The sequence below is a fragment of the Helicoverpa zea genome, chromosome 21 (assembly GCF_022581195.2).
Source record: "Helicoverpa zea isolate HzStark_Cry1AcR chromosome 21, ilHelZeax1.1, whole genome shotgun sequence".
In the NCBI taxonomy this organism is placed as follows: Eukaryota; Metazoa; Arthropoda; class Insecta; order Lepidoptera; family Noctuidae; genus Helicoverpa; species Helicoverpa zea.
Window position 1 is genome coordinate 9,454,793 of NC_061472.1, and position 15,018 is coordinate 9,469,810.

Below are 15,018 nucleotides of genomic sequence, written 5' to 3' on the forward strand. Positions count from 1 at the left end.
TATTTTTATCGTTTTGAGACGTCTCTCTTCTTTGAAGATAGGAAGGGAAATATTACATTTTCCTCTCACATTAGTTGTTTTATAGAAGACCAACATTTTATTCTAAATTTACAAAAGAGATTAGGTATCTTAAATAATTCAAATAACACGACTAGTGCTTGTCATCACTTACATCCTTAGAATGCGAAGATGATTAAAGAAATAAGTATTTTATAATTAGTGTGAGTTACAAGGGTATAAATAATTTTGTAATATAGAATAATAAAAGACCTTTAATTAGGTTACGATATTTTATTACTTTTCCAAAATGATTTCAGAAATTTTAGACACAAGTGTCCACAATTGTACAAGTGATCACGCTGTATGTTTTCATAATTATACTGAATATTTTTCTTTCCTATGTACTTCATAAATTCTTTAGGAGGTTTTAAGTTACCATAACTGTCGAAATATTCTATGTAGTCATTTATTTTGCCATAGGCTACCCAATGAGTACCGGTGTTTTTAGAAGAGTCAAGATTGATCACTCCGCATTCTATTGATGAAACTTTATCCGGTAATTTATCTCTCATAAATACACCTCGGAAGAATGGAATATTATTTGAATGCTTAATTATATCAATATTGGTTAAAGCTCTATTGGGTAGCCGAGAGTTTAGTTTTTTTTCTTTGTGACATAAATCCCTAAACCATCTTTGTAAGGTTTGAGGTGTAACCCTCTTCCAATCAATAACGTTTCCATTTCCTTGTTGTGTCGTTCCGATTCGGCTAATTGTTTCTTGGCTATTTTATATGCATTAATAGCTTTTACAATCCCAGCAGCACCTCCTGCCAAACTGCCTGCAGCAGATAATCCAGCAAATATCGGTACTAACGGAAGAAATCCACCAGTTTTTGGTACTGGAATTATCCTGGGTAATTTTATCGGAAAATCGGATGCAAAGTCTTTAGCTGCTGTGTAAGCTAATTCCATCAATGCTTTCTTACATGAAGGTTTAATTTTTTTTATATGCTTTTTAGTATGAGAAACAACTTTTTTAAGAGTTTTCTTAAAACCAGCTCCTGATCTTGTTTGACTGGTGAGTTTATTTGAGGTTGTTTGCTTACTTTTGTTTGCTATGTCACTTCGTCTTATTTTCATTGTTATTTCTTTAATTTTCTCCAAAGAAATAGCAATGCAATTTAATTTTATTCGAAACAAATACAGGACTTAGTTGTTTAAAGAGCAAATCCGTAATGAATAGTAATCATATATGTATTTCCTTAAATACAGTTTAGAATTATTTATTTTTTTCACTTAAGTATACTTATAATACATTTGTTTTATCGATCCAGCTGTTTTCACTAGGAGGAAGTCCGAGCCATTTAACATATACCTGGTTTCCTTTTCGTTTTAAAACCTTTTCAACTAAGTATACATCAGGATGGTTGGTTTTCTGAAGTTCTTGTGGATAAAAAGCTCCTAGTATAGGACGACATCTTGCATCTTCTAACAAATAAGTCCTTGGATTCGTTTCTTGTATTTTTTTAATCTTGAATATTTCTGTGGACCAGTTTGGGTAATATCCTTTATCAAAACATCCTTTGTATTTACTTATTCTAACAAAGTCACCGATGTTAAATTTCCTACCCGTTGTTTTCTTCCTACATTCTGCTAGGTGAATGTATCTCCGCAATATGTTCCTTTTATTGATATGGTTTACAGAAGCTGGTGATTGTCCAATAGTTCTATGAGTAGCGTTATTGTACTCATTTACTTTTTTGTCGAGTGTTCCATTATACCAATTATAATTTCCGTTAAGACTAAATTCTTTGTATAGTTTATTCTTCAAAGTTCTTATTAATCTTTCAACGATTGAGGCTTTTTTAGTGGAATATGTAGAATAATGGTTGATTTTATACTTTCTCACAATATTTTTGAATTTATCATTATAAAATTCTTTTCCTAGATCTGTTTGCAAATTTTTTGGAACACGTCCTTTAGCTAATAGAGCTTTAAACTCTTCTGATACCTGTTGCTTATTCTTTCGTTTCAGAGGAATTGCCCAAGCGTATTTTGAAAAGGTGTCAATGATTACCAGTATATATTTATAACCACTATTCACTTTCGAAATTGCTTGCATATCCATCAAATCAGCTTGCCAAAGATCATCAATATCTTTAAGTATGACCTGCCTTCTCGGAAAGTTAATTCTTGCACATTTATGAATTTCATTTATGACGTCTACTTTGCTCATAATGCTTGTTTAATTTTCCTGCTATTTCTTTTAACTCAATACTTTTTTCAACATTTCTTATCCTATAGTCTAAATTTAAAATTAGTTTCTTCAATTCTTCAATTTTTTTAAAAGCACCATCAACTTTTAAAATAAATTGCTCTTCAGTAATAATTTTATTTCTACTAGATTCCTCAATAGTGTTTTCAATTCGCTCAATATTTACGCTACTATCACCTCTGACTGATGTTTGTTCTGTGTGAATATAATTAACATGTACATGTTCATTCATCTTCCGTAAAAGTAAGTAACTGAGAATATTTCAAAGCTTATTATTCTTTTATAATACCAGCCTCTTTTAACTCTTCTACTATGGATAGAATTTCATTGTCATGATTTGTATGACCAGCATGTTTTGAAGAAATCAGGAGTTTCAATCTTTCAATTAATTCATTAGGGTCATCCCAATAAACATAATCTGTATTGCTTTTATATTTTTTTAAGGTTGGTAAGTTGCCACCACTTTTTGGTTGCATTACCTGCTCTTCTACTTGAACATCATTTTGTTGTGAAAATAAAGGTTTGATAATTTGACGATATTTCAAACTTTTGTCTCCTTTTATTTGACCATTTGAGTGAAAGTCTCGTTTGTGTGCATGTGTATTATGAAGCATATCTTTGTAGACAATTTTATCTACTTCAGTTACCAAACTTAGGTTGGGTTTATTGCGTAGCAAAAGTTCTTTTAAACCTGGTGTTAATTCATAATGCTTATTGTTTATAGTGACTATATTTGTTTTTTGTGAATCATTGACGTTATTTGAAAGAGAAAGTGTTACCTTAGAATTTCCCATCATAAGATTTTTGTTTTCACTACGTATCCCAAATGGTACATTTATGTTATTCTCATAAATTTCCATCATATCTTCTTTGTTCAGTGAAATTAGTGAATCGGTGGACTTTTTTACATGATTTCTTGATAGAGTGTCTTTATATTCAGAATGTGCACTATGGTCTGTTTTTATAAATTCTTTAAAACTTTCATAATCTAGAGATGAGCTGAGTTTTCCAAATGTATTGTTTTCATCTTTAGAAATGTCAAATATCTTTATATCTTTATCATTCACTTTAACTAAAGTTTCCAAGGGATCGGTTATTGGTTTAAACGCCTTTTTAAATTTTAAATTAGCGTTATCTTCTTCATCTTGTAATATTTTTATTTTATTTTTTATAGTATCTGCTGATTTTATTAATTGTTCCTTAATATTAATATCCATCGTTTGATTTTCAATCATACGCAACTGTTATTTACAGCTATTGGAAGTCGATTGATATGTTTTTCCATTGCGCGGGTATATATGCATATTCTAAAGGCATATAAATGTATCGAAGCCTTGTCTGTATCTTCCTTTATTAAGAGCGCAATCTTTATTTATTAATAAAAAATCAAACCGATCCTGCCATATCATAGAGCAAAGTTTTTTAAATTTTAACCACTCCATATCCGTATTTACATGCTCATTGTAAATATGTTTTAAATTTTTCTCGTCCTGTCTGAAGATAATTATAAGATTAACGTTGTCTCGTATTAGTTGTTTAGGTATTTTGGAATAGGTTTGTGATAAATAAAAACAATCTATGTGTTTATGCCTTCCCATTGCAAAATAATTACGAATGTTAACTTGTTTTTCACATGCAACGTCATCAAAAATCATTAATGAGTTAGCTAAAGCATTATTGGGATGTATTATTTCTTTATTATCATTGAAGACCGAGAATTTAGCACTAGGAACATTCTTCATAACTTGTTTTAGAAAACAATACTTTGGCTGGAAAGCTGTCTTAGAGTATAAATATATATGCTTGAATTTCAAACCGTTTTCATGCAATATTAAATTGAGCATTACATTCGTTTTCCCGCAGTTAGATGGACCACATATTATACATCTGATTGTATTAGGCAAAAGTGCACTGTGTTTTATTTTGTGTGATTGATTTTCTAACTTTATATTACTAATTTCTAAAGTCTGGGGTTGCTTGATGAACTTCATTGTGAAAAGTGAGGCAAAATAACGTTACTAGTCTATTTATATGTTTACAGGTTATCAACAAATAAAAATCAACAAAGAGTAAGTAGCATACGTATATTTTTACTTATAATTAAAGTACAGTTATTATAAAATACAATACGTAAGGCTGCCTTTTAAGTTCTGTCGTTTGGTAACCTCCCGCGATTTTTAAAAATATATATATATGCTATTTGAATCTTTTTGAATTTAGAATTCGAAAACAAAAGAATGTTTTTAAATAGGTCGAATAGTTTTATTGTATCGTCCATTCAAAGGTGACAGGTCGGTTGCAAAAATGGAAATGTGTAAGGAAAATTTGAGTGCGATAATTTTCTACAACTTTAAAAGGGGATTGTCGCGACTTCAGTACTAGAAAGAGATTAATTCTGTATTTAGTGATGTAGCACCATTCCTTAGGACCGCAGAACGCTGATATTTAGAATTTCAACCTGGGCACTCTAGCTTCAGTGACAAGCCTCGTGAAGGTCGTCCAAAAACCGCCATGATGCAAGTTTATATCGAGGCTGTGCGGCAGCTAATCCTCGCAGACGGACATGTAGCATATGGTGAAATAGAGGCATCCGTGGGCATTTCAGGGACCACAGTCAAAAATATCCTACACGAAGAACTTGGCGTAAGATAGATGATCTCTCCATGGATACCACATTTTCTTAGCGACGACCAAGAAACAGCCCTAGTAAGTTGGTGACGTCAAACTCTGCAGCGATTCGACCGAGGAGAGTCAAAGCAGGTCTATGATATAGTTAGTGATAACAAGTCCTGGATATACGCTTATGATCCGGATTCTAAGCAGCAGTCAGCTGTCTAGGTCTTCCAAGACGAGCCAAAACCGACCAAAGTCGTACGCTCGCAAAGCACTTAAAAAAAAAATGGTTGTCTCGTTTTTGGCAAAGGGTGATCGTGTCGCCACTATTGTACTAAAATATCGCGACATGGTTACCGCTGACTCGTATACCATTGTTTGTTTGCCAAAAGTCATCACCGAATTTAGAAAAAACTATCCAAGACTTCGAATGATACTGCACCATGACAATGCAAGTTCGCGCACCGCCCGCCAAACACCGATGTTTTTGAGTTCCCAAAATGTTGTAATATTGGATCATCCACCTTACAGCTGTAACTTAAGCACTAATGATTTTAATACATTAACCAAAATTAAGAAAATTCTTCGTGGACTACCTTTCAGCACACCTGAAGAAGCTGTTGACGTATACAAATCGGCCGTTTTGACTACCCCCACTTTGGAATGGAATAAATATTTAAAAACTGATTTGAATGCATGCAAAAGTGCATTAAATATCGCTAAGTATTCTTAAAAAAATAATAAACGGTAATAACCTATTGGATTATCTATACTTATTTCAAACGACACAACTTAAAAGGCAGCCCTCGTATTAGTATTTAATACATTATACTAAAACTATTAATACACAATACTAAAACTATAATACATTAACTAAAATAGAGTTTTATAGTGACCCCAAGGTAATGTCTCAATTTGATTTGGGAGTATGTATCGTTTATCATCGTTTTTGTTCATCACCACTTTGTTCACTTCTTGTGTGTATAATACATGCTTGATTGACCTAATCATATTCATTTTACATGATTTACTCTCATTATGAAATAATGCCTTATTGTAATGCGATATATCTAGTCTATTTGTAACTGATTTTGAAATACCTTTTGCTTTTTTTATTTGTACTTTGGAAGATAGCAAACAGTAAAGTTTCGCTCTTAAGCCAGTGAATTCAGTGATCACGTCACCACCTAGTTCATCTTTAAAGAGTCCAGGAACTTTTTCATTTATTCGTGGTATTAAATAAGGATTATCTAAATGAAAATTACTTGTGTCAAAATCTTTTAAATTATTTTTTATATCACTGTAAATATCTTTTGTATATATTAAATAGAGTAGACTGTCAGTGTCTGTGTAACAAAGTCTTATATTATTCATGTATTTCTTTTTCATATTATAATGATACTGATAAAGATGTAATTTAGCATATTCTAAAACACTGAAGCCTATATAAATTGGTCTGTCTAAAAAAATTTTCTCGGGTTTTAGCTGAACTGCTACTAAATTTTCTGAAAATACAGATACAGATTTAAAATTAGGTTTACAAATTAGCTTTTCAGCACCATGTTGCTTATTTGTAATATTATCTACATCAACCCATTTTGTCGCTAATTTAATATCTACTTGTTTTCGTTTATTTTCAATCGTTTTACCGAAAATAGAATTATTTAAAAGCTTGAAAAAATCTTTCTCGAATGTAGTTGTGGATGCTTGACGCAGGCTAGTGTTTAAATCAATATATTTTTTTAAATATTCTTCTTGTCTAAATGTTAGAATACGGTGGATTTTTCTTAAAACAAGTCCGTTTTTCAAACATTCCTGTAAATGAGTGTAATGAATTACATAATTAAATTTATCATATAAATTAGCTATAAGTTTAGCTGTCTTTCCCCCTGGTGGTATAAACTTTTCAGGAGCAAAAGGTAAATCACTATGAAAATCATGTACGTGCTCGGGATATTCGAGATCTACTTCTAATATAAAACCATATTGACTTTCATCCGATATACTCATTACATCAAAGCAATTAACTTCCTTCTGATTTAGAAAACGAAACTCTGTAATTGGGAACTTTTTAGTCATTGCGTAACCATACAGATTATTGCAATCGAGATATATCAAATAACTAGAAGGTTCTAGATCATTAAATTCTGGCAAATATTTATTGTTAGCCTTCGCATGACGTAATGAGCACTGTGCTAGACCACCGCGTATGCCCTTCTCTAGCATTTGATACATTTCTAAGTCATCTATTAAATCAAGCTCAACCTGTGTATAGAGCAGCATAGCATCCCAGCTTAAACTAGGTGCAGTTACGTAGTAGGCAGGATCTAATTTATAATATTTTAAACTTATATTTCTGAAATTTTCAAATATATCGCACAATAATAAAACATCACATTTCAGGTATAGATCAGTATACTCGCCAATAGTTGTTATTTTAAATGCATCCCATACAGTTTTTGCATGCTTATATTCTTCATCGGTAATATGCTCCATTTTCAATGTGTTATAAAAGAATTCTTTCGGAGGAAGTTTTGTTTCTTCATACTTTTTCCAAGTATTCATGTAATCATAAGGATAAATACCTTTAGTTTTGAGCAAATATATTAAATTATCATTTCTCATTTCCGTTGATAAATGCAAAAAATCTTTATCTGTCAAACTTTTGCTTAGTGCATCTAAACTTGAGCTTAGAAACTGAAACGAATCAATAAATTTAATTTGTACAGGACGGTTACTATTATCATGATCTATGTATTTAGTAATGGTTAAATATTTTTCTTTAGTTTTGGGTATTATTTTAATATGACCTTTATGTTTTGCTAATTCTTTTATAAAAAGATGGGAATCATAATTCGATAAATTATGAAAAATTACAGGTATAAATGGACATACTCTAAACATTAGATTACATTGAGTATGTGCAGGTCCTCTATACTTTCCTGTCACATGATCGTGGTCACGCACTTTATCGTCGAGTAACAAGCGATCACAAATATGACAAGTACTTGCATTGTTATATTGGGTTTGTTCTTTTTTAGTTAAAGGTATCATTTGTTTTTTAATTAATAATATATCATTTATTTTCTTCACATCTTCTATTAATCTAGTGATAAATACCTCCACACAATCTAGACCTCTATATGTTACATATCTATTTTGGCGGGGATCATGTGAACAACATATGTAATATGCAAAACATGAAGGTTGGTGTTTTTTTAAATTATGTGTGTTTTCAGATTTCTTTTCGAAACAATTTACCAATAGACTTTCAAAGTCTGCGTAAATTACATAGTTGATTTTTTGTTTTCGTTCATAATTCTTGAAACCCAGTTTACTATTTTTATCAGGTAAAATTGATAAAGTTTTAGAACAGATATGAGATCTATACTTAGTTTCACAGCTATAAAATTGTAAACATGACTCACACAGAAAAAAATTACCTTTATGATTTGTTACTTGTCCTCGTACTAAACGTGCCAGGTCTTTGATAAGACAGTAATGACTCATTCCTTTTCTTTCTAAATATAACAAATTTACATGTATAGATCTTCTTTTGTTTGTTAAATATAGAGGGCCGGTTACTGTTTCGCTCTTATTTTCTACTCCATAGACATTGATACTTATATTATTGTTGGTCTCAAATAATTTTATGTCTTCATATGAAACAGGGAAAGACATCCCTTCAATATTAAATATAGAACTGTAATGTGGATACGAATTAGTCCTGCATACATTCTTCTTAACGGGATATAATGAAGCTACTACACTCCATAAAAAGCAGCAATTGTCATTATTTTGAATATTAATACAACTTTTCGAGTTTTTAAGTTTTTTTGGTAATTCAAGGTAAGTACCACCTCTCATAGGACAATATTTATTAACATTGATTTCAAGATGGCTCACTGATTTAAAAGACCATCCAGATTCTTTGTGTTCGAATTCTGACATTTTGCATTTTAAAAGTTCAATAGCATTCGAATAGAAGTCACTTAAAATCGTGTTATTACAAATAACTTTATATTTCGTATTAAACGACTTAAGTTGTTGCTCACTTGTTTTTGGTAACACAAAGTGGGCAAACAACTCGAAGTTAATCTTGACACAAGTATTCTTCAATAAAGACATATGTATAAGTTTCAGGACATCGTTCGTATTCTCACACAAGAATGCTTCGGGTGTACAGTATTCAACACCTTGTGCAGGGTTTAAACGATATGTTATGATTCTGTTTTTGAAAGCACTTGCAATTACAAAGATATTGTTAAAATGGCTTTGAACTAAACTATTTGACTTATGTACATTAGTTCTTAAATGATATTTCAATTCAGTTTTCGGTAATTCAATCTGACATTTTTTGCATATTATTAATTCATTGTTAGGATCATGGATATCAATTTCTTTTTCTATTAATTCATTACTAGGATTATGGATATCAATATCTTTTTCTATTAATTCATTATTAGGTTCATTGATATCAATTCCGGATTCTTTTTCAATCTTCCGCGAGGAAGATACTCGAGGTGCTGTAAAATAAAACAATAATAGATCTAAATGTATTTTTTATACGTGAATAAATTGTAATTACAAACTAAGTAATTGAGTAAATACTGATTGATTACATTATTGACATGAAAGCATTTCAAGTCAGTCATCATTTAAAAATAAACAGCAATAAAAGAAATATAAGATTACATGTACCTATTACATTTATAAGTATTTTTAAAGTTTTTTTTGTAAATAGAAAAAAAAAAAAAAAAAAAAAAAAAAAAAAAAAAAAAAAAAAAAAAAAAAAAAAAATCGTAAATATAAAGAAACGTTAATAGTAACTGCTTACAAACTCTAAAGGACAGTTCTTAAACTCCCGCCTGGTCTCGTCAATAAAGTCTTTAAGCCGAGCCCATGCTGGCGTATTATTTTCAGTGCGATTTTTTATTGAAATAATTGAATGACGCCACCGATTTATAGGTGCGACATGTTCTATCGTTTTCACATCATAAATTTTTAATTCTATGTAGTAAGGGCCCTGTTTTAACTCATCGGTTTGCCGGCTTAAGCCGTTTGCAACCCTACGTGTGAAATAGGAGTATAAGGGAGTTATTTTTTTATTACCCTTTAAATTACTTGCTGCTATCTCTTCACGATCATCGTCGCTGTCACTACCAAATAAGTCATGGCTCGTGGTCTTCATATCGCTTCTCTGGGGCTTCATAACAGGACTGATGGGATGAACAGTAGGCGACATCGTCTTGAGCTTCTTCTTCTTACTGTCCGGATGCGATGATTTGCTGGCGCTTCTCTTAGCAGCATCGCCGGAGCGTGAAGATGAAGACGCTGATGACGAATCCTTCACATGTTTCACCCGTGTCTGTTGTTCCTCATATTCGTCTTCGGAGGGAAAGAGGTGATCAGCAGAAGTTGGTCCCGACCTGAACAAAAATACAGATAAAATAATTAGAATCAATAAAATAAAAAAGGATTAGGTAAATAGTTCGAATATAATAATCGAAAAAGGTGAATAGTTCGAATGAAGAAATAGATTACATTGTGATTGTATTGAATCTATACAAACATTTTATTCTGTTCATTCATTAGAATCATTCAATATTATTATTTTTTATATAATAAAAATAACAGATTAATAGATAATTATATCAGGACATGTAATGAATGAATAGATGAGTATTATAATAACAGGATATACAGGTAGGTACTTACATTCTTGAGGATTTGATTGAATAGGTTAACACTTTTGATAAAATTAAACTTGCACGCTGATTTAGTTCAGGAGTGATTTGTGTTGTTATTCGGGAGCCGTTTATATAGGCCTAAAAATCACGTCATTCTAACCAAATATGTAAAAATGCACGCTTGCAAAAAATAAAAACTAGTTGTCACACGTGGTTTTACCCGCGTCCCGATGGATTTAATTCCCGTACCAGGACAAAATATAGCCTATGTTCAACGCATTTAGTGTAGCTACCTAATAGTGAAAGAATTCGGTTTGATCGTTTCGGAGCCTATTCGCGGCAAACAAAAAAATAAACAAACAAACAATCAAATCTTGCCTCTTTATAATATTAGTAGAGAAATGCTGAGACTGCAGATGCTGCCATATAAAGATTATTTGCGATGGTGCATACGAGCGTTTAAATTGTAGCGTTTTCGGTAGCTCAGTCAGGCAGACAATCGTTTGTAAATCGCATATTATGTAGATGTTCTACCAATTGTAGAAACGATGTATAGCAACTTCTACCCACGATCGACGCAAAACAAGCAGTTTATAAACTTTTTCCATGTATAGGTAGGAAATATGTTTATCAGCAGAAACGCTGCGGTTTGCACGCTCGCGTACATTATTTCAACTTCTTACACGTGGAGTACCCAAATAAGAACTTGAATCTCACGTTTCTATAGTATATTTAAAAACAATGTATAATTATGTATTTAATTTTATAATTTTGAACCTTAATGACAAGAAAAAACAAAATACGAGTAAGTATAAAACCAGAATAAAATCCTGGAGAAATCACATTCCCGTTGAATATCTCGTTCTACAATGTCGGTAAGTCAGCCTTTTCTAAATAATCAAACATTATTTTTATTTTTGATACTTTTTATTCAAATAATATCTACATAATAATTCTACTTAACCATTGTATACTTACGAATAGAAACAGTTGATATTTAAAATAATAATTTTAATTATGTATTGTTTCAGAACTCCAGTGATATTTTCATCAATGATTCATCATGCTCCCAAATACCGGCAGCGCAACAACTACGTCAAAATGTTTTGAACTACCTAGAGAGGGAAAGACCGTTCCGGTATGATGAAATAAGATCGAGTCCATCGTACTCTCCGATTCCAGCAGCATCAAGAGAAAGACCCTTTCAATTCGAAGAAAGACCGAGCAGCAGCGGCCCTGAAAGAGTTCCTAATAGTAAAAAACGAGGGACCAAAACTTTGTATTCGTACATTAAAAAGCCTGCAAAGGGTTTACAATCGAAAGTAATACGGATCCAAATCTATGATGCAGAAGATTTAAAAAGTTCTAAATTATGTGAGTGTAGGGCTAATGTATGCGCTCAGCATATTGTTGAAAATGTGTTTAACGATGATATATACAAGTGCGCAAAAGATATGATAAGTAAAATTCAAAAGAAACTGTAAATAATTCATAAATAAACAATATTACTGATGTCTGTCTTTTAATTACCAGATTAACCTATTATTAAACAAGCATTGCTCACTTATGTACCTACTTACCTACCTACTCAACTGTATATAAATTAATTACCTATTCGTTTTATCAAACATAATTCCTATTGTTTGATGTATAGGTACCTATTTGAGTATATATCTGCTCATATCTTATGAACTTAAGCCTGATTGAATCATATTCAATAGTAGCAATTTTTATATGAATAAACATACATTGGTATAGTTACGGAGGCCTATGATGGGTAGAATCAGAATGGAATGCGCTCAGTTTCCTTTACGGGAATATGTAAACATTCTAACGCACCTAGCAACGCTCGCCAGTTGGATCATTTATAATTATTGTCAACCATTAATCATTATTAGGTAAATGCTTTTTATTAAATGCTATATTGTGTTTTTGCTCTCCAAAGACATAGAACAGCTCTTGTCTGTTAGTATGAACCGCTCATTCGATTTGTTTAAATAAATGCTGTTTGTAAGCAGTTGCAACATAAATAACGTACAATATATAAACGTGATATAATTATATACGGGAATGCAATTCAGGAAACATATTAAATTGAAGTTACCTAAAAGACAAGGTAAGTATTGAGGGACCACCTTTTTACTATAGATGGGTCTCTAAGTAACTAAGATAGTTGTCTTACTTTAAATAAAGGTTTTTGAATAGAAGTCTCATTTTGAAAAGAGAATTCTGGATACGATACTTATTTAATTCAGTGAATAGAGGTCTTACTTTGAATAAAGGTTTTTGAATAGAAGTCTCATTTTGAAAAGAGAATTCTGGATACGATATTTATTTAATTCAGTGAATAGAGGTCTTACTTTGAATAAAGGTTTTTGAATAGAAGTCTCATATTGAAAAGAGAATTCTGAATACAGTACTCATTTTGAAAAGAGAGTATTGGGGTATCTGGATCATCATTTGATCCAGATGCCCCAATACTCTCCTACTAACAAAAATCTACCTAGACCCAGTAACCACTGCTTTATGTAGCTATATGTATATATATTGACAAATAGTTTCTTAAACCTGCGTTCAGAAGGCGCCACTTGTCTTACTTAGTTTGGTAGTCGAGTTGGACCTCTCTGTGATAAATTTGACATAAGGCTCACAGTGTTGTCATAACAAATAATTTTCCCCGTCAGTTTTTAGGGATAATTTATCTTTTTATACTGTCAACCCCATTAGCGTTAACTGTTAACAAAAAAATCATGGTGCAACAAACATTTGTAAAGTTCTGTGGTCATCGTTATAGTTACTGCTAAAATTAATCTTAACTATAGCATTAACTACGCCTGTGGTGCAACTCACTCTTAAAGTATGGTTTTGATACATTTTTGACAAGACATTTGAACCAGGACCCAGTCGAGAACTTCTTTGGAAATATCAGAGGTTATGGGGCGAGGAATGTTGCCCCTAACATAATAGGTTTTGAAAAGGTATTTAAAGCACTTCTCTTAAACAATTATAACTCTCCCCACACAAACCGCGCAAATTGCGAAGAAGATTTAAATGAATGCCTACAATCTTTAGATTTTTTTGTAACAGAGCAGCCGGAAACGACTTCTGATATTTCCAAAGACAACGAAATATTATGTAACAAAGAAATTTTGGTGGAGCGTAGTGAACCTGATGCCGGTCAGAAAAATTATGTGTGGCTGGGTTTTGGCAAAGTGCCTGAAAAATATTGTAAAATTTTGTCGAAAATTTAGACAAAATCTAATAGACCAAGAAAATATAAATGCCAACAACACTGACATAAAAATAAAAGCATATGCCAATAAAAATGGCTGTGCGATCTGGTAGCGCCATCTATATTTTTACTAACGGACTACGCCCACGCATCCAAATAAATAGTACTGCGTTTGAATAAAATCAAACGAGCGATGCTACCCCTTCTCTTGCTCCCCGCTCCTGTTCTGTTCCGCACGCCTGGCGAGTAAGAGTGACACGCGCTCGCGCGCCGTGACTCCATTAGCGAATATTATATATTATAGCGAACTATTGTGATAATCCGCCCGCGGGTGTGAACGTGACAATTGTGTTATGTGATCGGAAGACCACCGCCAGCCGCTAACTTGTGAAGCCCAACGCTGGAGAGCCAGGTACGCGTGCATTTCCTTGATTGCCTACACATCGCTCGTTCTTCTTCATCTTAGCTAAACATGCTTGTACCTACTGTATTATTATTTAACACCTTTGTATACCATGTTTAATGCAAATAAACGATTTATTTATTTATTTCTCTTCTTGGCGATAACCAGCCATCCTCCAACAAAATACAATCAACTAAAATTTACTATTTGCGTTTATTTCCAAACCACTATCCAAGTAAACAATTAGAAAATTGCTTCTCTGCACTTCAAAATATCACCGTAGCATTTATAAAAAACCGGCCAAGTGCGAGTCGGACTCGTGCACGAAGGGTTCCGTAAATTACAGTTAAATCAACCTATCTCAAAAACTATAAGAGATACTTTGATCAAACCAAAAATCGTTGAAAGAGTTAATTAGCATGCATCACCTCTATTTTTTTTAGAATTTTATACCCCGTAGTTATAAAAATAGAGGGGGGGGGGACATACTTTTTACGACTTTGAGAGCTGATATCTCAAAAACCGTTCACTTTAAGAAAAATGTTTTTTAGAAAACTTTATATCATTTTAAAAGACCTTTCCATTGATACCCCACACGGGTATGTACATCGAAAAAAAAAATTTCATCCCTCAGTTACATGTATGGGGGGCCCCACCCCCAATTCTTTTTTTTACTATTTAGTGTCATATTTTTGTAGCGGTTCATACAACACATATTCCCATCAAATTTCATCACTGTAGTACTTATAGTTTCCGAGTAAATCGGCTGTGACAGACGGACAGACGGACAGACGGACAGACGGA

General features: G+C 32.3%; 2 protein-coding genes across 3 annotated transcripts in view; both read right to left on the reverse strand.

The window, feature by feature from the left end:
* The window catches only part of LOC124640751 (myb/SANT-like DNA-binding domain-containing protein 3), a 27,267-nt gene extending 13,858 nt beyond the window's left edge, over positions 1-13,409 (reverse strand). The window contains exon 1 of one of the 2 annotated variants that reach the window (XM_047178664.1): positions 13,215-13,409. The gene's annotated coding sequence lies outside the window, so the exon portion shown is untranslated. The remainder of the gene's footprint in view (positions 1-13,214) is intronic. The other variant, XM_047178665.1, reaches the window with a different exon arrangement.
* LOC124640747 lies at positions 5,768-10,236 on the reverse strand. Its single transcript, XM_047178658.1, has 3 exons — positions 10,002-10,236; positions 6,726-9,415; positions 5,768-6,337 (listed from the first exon to the last, which is right to left on the reverse strand). Exons 1-3 carry the CDS (start codon positions 10,132-10,134, stop codon positions 6,332-6,334), a joined length of 2,829 nt encoding a protein of 942 aa, XP_047034614.1. The 5' UTR covers positions 10,135-10,236; the 3' UTR covers positions 5,768-6,331.
* Positions 13,410-15,018: the final 1,609 nt, after the last annotated feature.

Bases quoted from the DNA above. Each gene is read 5' to 3' on its own strand.
- LOC124640747 (XM_047178658.1), bottom strand. From the start codon at position 10,134: ATGTCGCCTACTGTTCATCCCATCAGTCCTGTTATGAAGCCCCAGAGA. The intron at 9,416-10,001 runs GTAATAAAAAAA...TTTATTTTACAG, and splicing joins AGCAGCAAGTAATTTAAAGG to CACCTCGAGTATCTTCCTCG.